A 3,297-nucleotide genomic window follows, 5' to 3' on the forward strand; every position below is an offset into this window, starting at 1 on the left:
TTTTTGTATCAATTTTTCATCCTTTAGAAAGCAAGGTTATTATACTTATATAGTTCTCTTATTCATTAATCCCTAATATTTACTAAGTAACTATGATTATTTCTGCTGATAAGAGTTGTATGTGCAAAAGCAACTTGTTTTGCTTTTACTAACCTTCAACTCTAGTATATATTATACATGTATAGATATGTATATTTATATAAATAAATTGGAAAGTATGATTAAAAATGAAGATATGGCTAATATAAGGTATTAGAGAAAAATAGTAATATCTTTCCCTTTTCCAGAGTTTTTTGGCATTTATTTGAAGAACATATTATATTTAAGAAAAAATCTCATATAAGAAGTCCACAGTTCTCTCTTGCAATATCTAGCTTTTCCTTTCTATTGATATATATATATATATATATATATATATATATATATATATATATACAAATTTTTTTTTTACGGTGGTATAGAAACATCTTTTATTTGGGTAACATGTCCCAAAACAGGTCAGTTAGTAAAATAGATTCTACAGAGTACAGCCCTATGCACAGCCCTCCCTCCCCCAAAAAATAATCCTGGGGGGGGTTCTGCCCCCCTCAGATATAAAAAGTTTTGGCAGGTCAATGTTTATTATATAGGGCACCATGTCCACTTTCTGTAGTGGTTGGTGTCAAAAGTACCTCGTTCCCTTCACTCCTGACCAGTTCAGCAAACATTTCTGCTCCACCCAAATTGTGGGGCCCAAATTCAGAGAAAGTAGGTCTCCTCCACTGAGGTGCTGGGTGTGCCACACCACTGTGCTTTCAGAAAAGGAGCAGGTGAGCCACGCATGGTGGCATACACCTTTAATCCTAGTGCTCAGGAAGCAGAGGCAGGTGGATCTCCGAGTTCAAGGTCAGCCTGGTCCTCACAGCTAGATCCAGGACAGCCAGGGTTATACAGAGAAACCCTGTTTCAAAGAAACTAAAAAAGGGGGCAAGTGGGTGTTTGGCACTTTAAAAATACAGGCGTGAGCTGGGTGTGGTGGCACACCCCTTTAAGCCCAGCACTTGGTAGGCAGAGGCAGACGGATCTGAGTTAGAGGCCAGTCTGGTCTACAGAGCAAGTGCCAGGACAGTCACAGATAGAGAAATCATGTCTCAAAAAAAAAAAAAAAAGAGTGAGCAGGATACTCAAAGAGATAGATTACGAAGCGGGGCGGTGGTGGCGCACTCCTTTAATCCCAGCACTCGGGAGGCAGAGGCAGGCGAATCCCTGTGAGTTCGAGGCCAGCCTGGTCTACAAGAGCTAGTTCCAGGACAGGGACAGGCACCAAAAACTACAGAGAAACCCTGTCTCAAAAAAAAAAAAAAAAAAAAAAGAGATTACAAAAACTGGCAGAGACCATTTGGCACTAGTCCCTTGGTAGAAAAGAGATACAGAAGAGCAGGAGGAAGAAAGTGGGAGGAACCACTTCCACTGGCAGAGTACTGAAATGGGCTAGAACCAAAGCCATGGGAACTGCCTATCTGCAGTTCTCTTGTCAGCTTGTCCAAGTACAAGCTAGAGTCAGGTAGTGTCTGACCTCTGATTGTAGCAGTGTGCTCATTCTTAATGTCACCTGATTGTATCTCTAGTGGCTTGGCTAGTTCTTGTCCGTCGGGCCTGCGGCTAGCCTCTTACCTACCTTTTCCCTCTCATTATTCATAATCCAAATGTCCCATCCCTACCTCTCAGAGAACTCTTTGGTCCTCACTACTTCCTTTCCACCTCCCACAAACTGGGAAGGACAGGGAGGACAGGGGCACCTGACAGTCAACGTCCCCTGCCCTTTCTATCTGAGCACCTTAGATCTGGATAAAGAGCAGACCAGTGAGCAGGGCAAAGCCTGCTAGGAGCAGGATGACCTTGAGAATCCGCTGCTCAGAAGTGGCCAGCTCTTGGGGTAGAATTTCCAGGAAGGTGATATAGAGGAAGGTGCCAGTTGCCATGCCCTCCAGCACAGATTGGGCCAACTGGTGCAGCGGCCCTGCTGACTCTGACAGAGCTGCACCGAGCCCAATGCCCAGAGGTGTCATACATGAGAAGAGGATCCCACAGCCAGCCACCACCTGTACCCGAAGGTGGCTCTGTAGCAGCCTCAGGGACAGGCTGACTGCCAGGATACCCTTGTGGAGCAGCAGAGCTAGGCACAGCTCCATTGCCCGAGCTCTGTCTCGCTGTAAGCCCACAGCCAAGCCCTCAAACACAGAGTGCAAGGCTAGAGAGAAGACCAGTACACAGGCACGCAGGGCTGAGGGCGCTGCTGGAGTTCCGCTGGCCTGGGGGAGCCCTGGTCCATCGTGCCAGTGTTGAGGCCCTCCATTCACTGCTCCCAGCAGAGCCCTCGTCTCTTCTGGATGTGGTGGACTGGACTGCTCCTTGTAAGCCAGTGTGATCTGCTCCATCACCAAGACCAGGAAGAAACCCATGGCCAGGATGAACTCTTGCAAGGGGAACTGAAGCGTCACATGCAGGGCCGCCAAGGCCTCGTCTATGGCAGCTAGGTAGTCGGGCAGCAGGTCCAGAAGACAAGTAGCCAAAAAGACACCTCCTGCGAAGCAGCTCACTAGACTTAGGGCTTTCTGGCCTGAGGCCGAGGATTCATGGCTAGCGCCTGGCCTTCGAAGCACGCAGACAGGCACCAGGCTGCAGACGAGGGTCAGCAGCAGCAGCAGTACCAGGGCCCCCAGCTTCACCTCCAGCCCCACCGGCACTGAGGGCTCTGAAGATATTGCTTCTGGGCGCCACACCAGGAGCTCTGGCTCCCCCCAGGGCCCCATGGTGCTTGTGGCATCAGTGACTCTCAGACCTCCCGAGGGTCTCACTCCATTGCAGACGCTCGGTTCGGTTCCGGCCTGGCGTCGGGAATTCCCGCCCCCTCCCCACCCCTCTCCCCTCCCCATCCCCCCGCCCCCTCCGCGCACCCGCACCAGACTGCCAATCTATATATACAATTTTTTTTTTTTTTTTTTTTTTTTTGGTTCAGGCACACATGTGTATCAGCCAGAGGTCAGCTTTGGGTTTAAGCCTTCAGGAACTATGAACCTTATTTTTGAGACAGAGTCTCTCATTGGCGTACAACTCACTCACAGGTCTGGTCTAAGCAGATTGCCTCCCCGCCCCCACCCCACCAACCCGAATGTATTCGTCTCTACTTCCCTAGCACTGGCATTACATGCGTGTGCCACCACATTGAATTATTTTCACAGGGGTTTTGGGGTACATGTTTATATCTTTGTACTTGCAAGGAGAGAACTTTCCCAACTGAGTTATTTGTGCCGCTCT

The 3,297-nt window shown here is 48.6% G+C and overlaps 1 protein-coding gene across 1 annotated transcript; it reads right to left on the reverse strand.

The window, feature by feature from the left end:
• Positions 1 to 453: 453 nt before the first annotated feature.
• LOC148123252 (zinc transporter ZIP1) lies at positions 454 to 2,893 on the reverse strand. Its single transcript, XM_087903886.1, has one exon. The coding sequence runs from the start codon at positions 2,790 to 2,792 to the stop codon at positions 1,818 to 1,820; it is 975 nt and encodes a 324-aa protein (XP_087760012.1). The 5' UTR covers positions 2,793 to 2,893; the 3' UTR covers positions 454 to 1,817.
• Between the last annotated feature and the right edge of the window lie 404 nt (positions 2,894 to 3,297).

The sequence above is a fragment of the Myodes glareolus genome, chromosome 1 (assembly GCF_982192425.1).
Source record: "Myodes glareolus chromosome 1, mMyoGla1.1, whole genome shotgun sequence".
NCBI lineage: Eukaryota > Metazoa > Chordata > Mammalia > Rodentia > Cricetidae > Myodes > Myodes glareolus.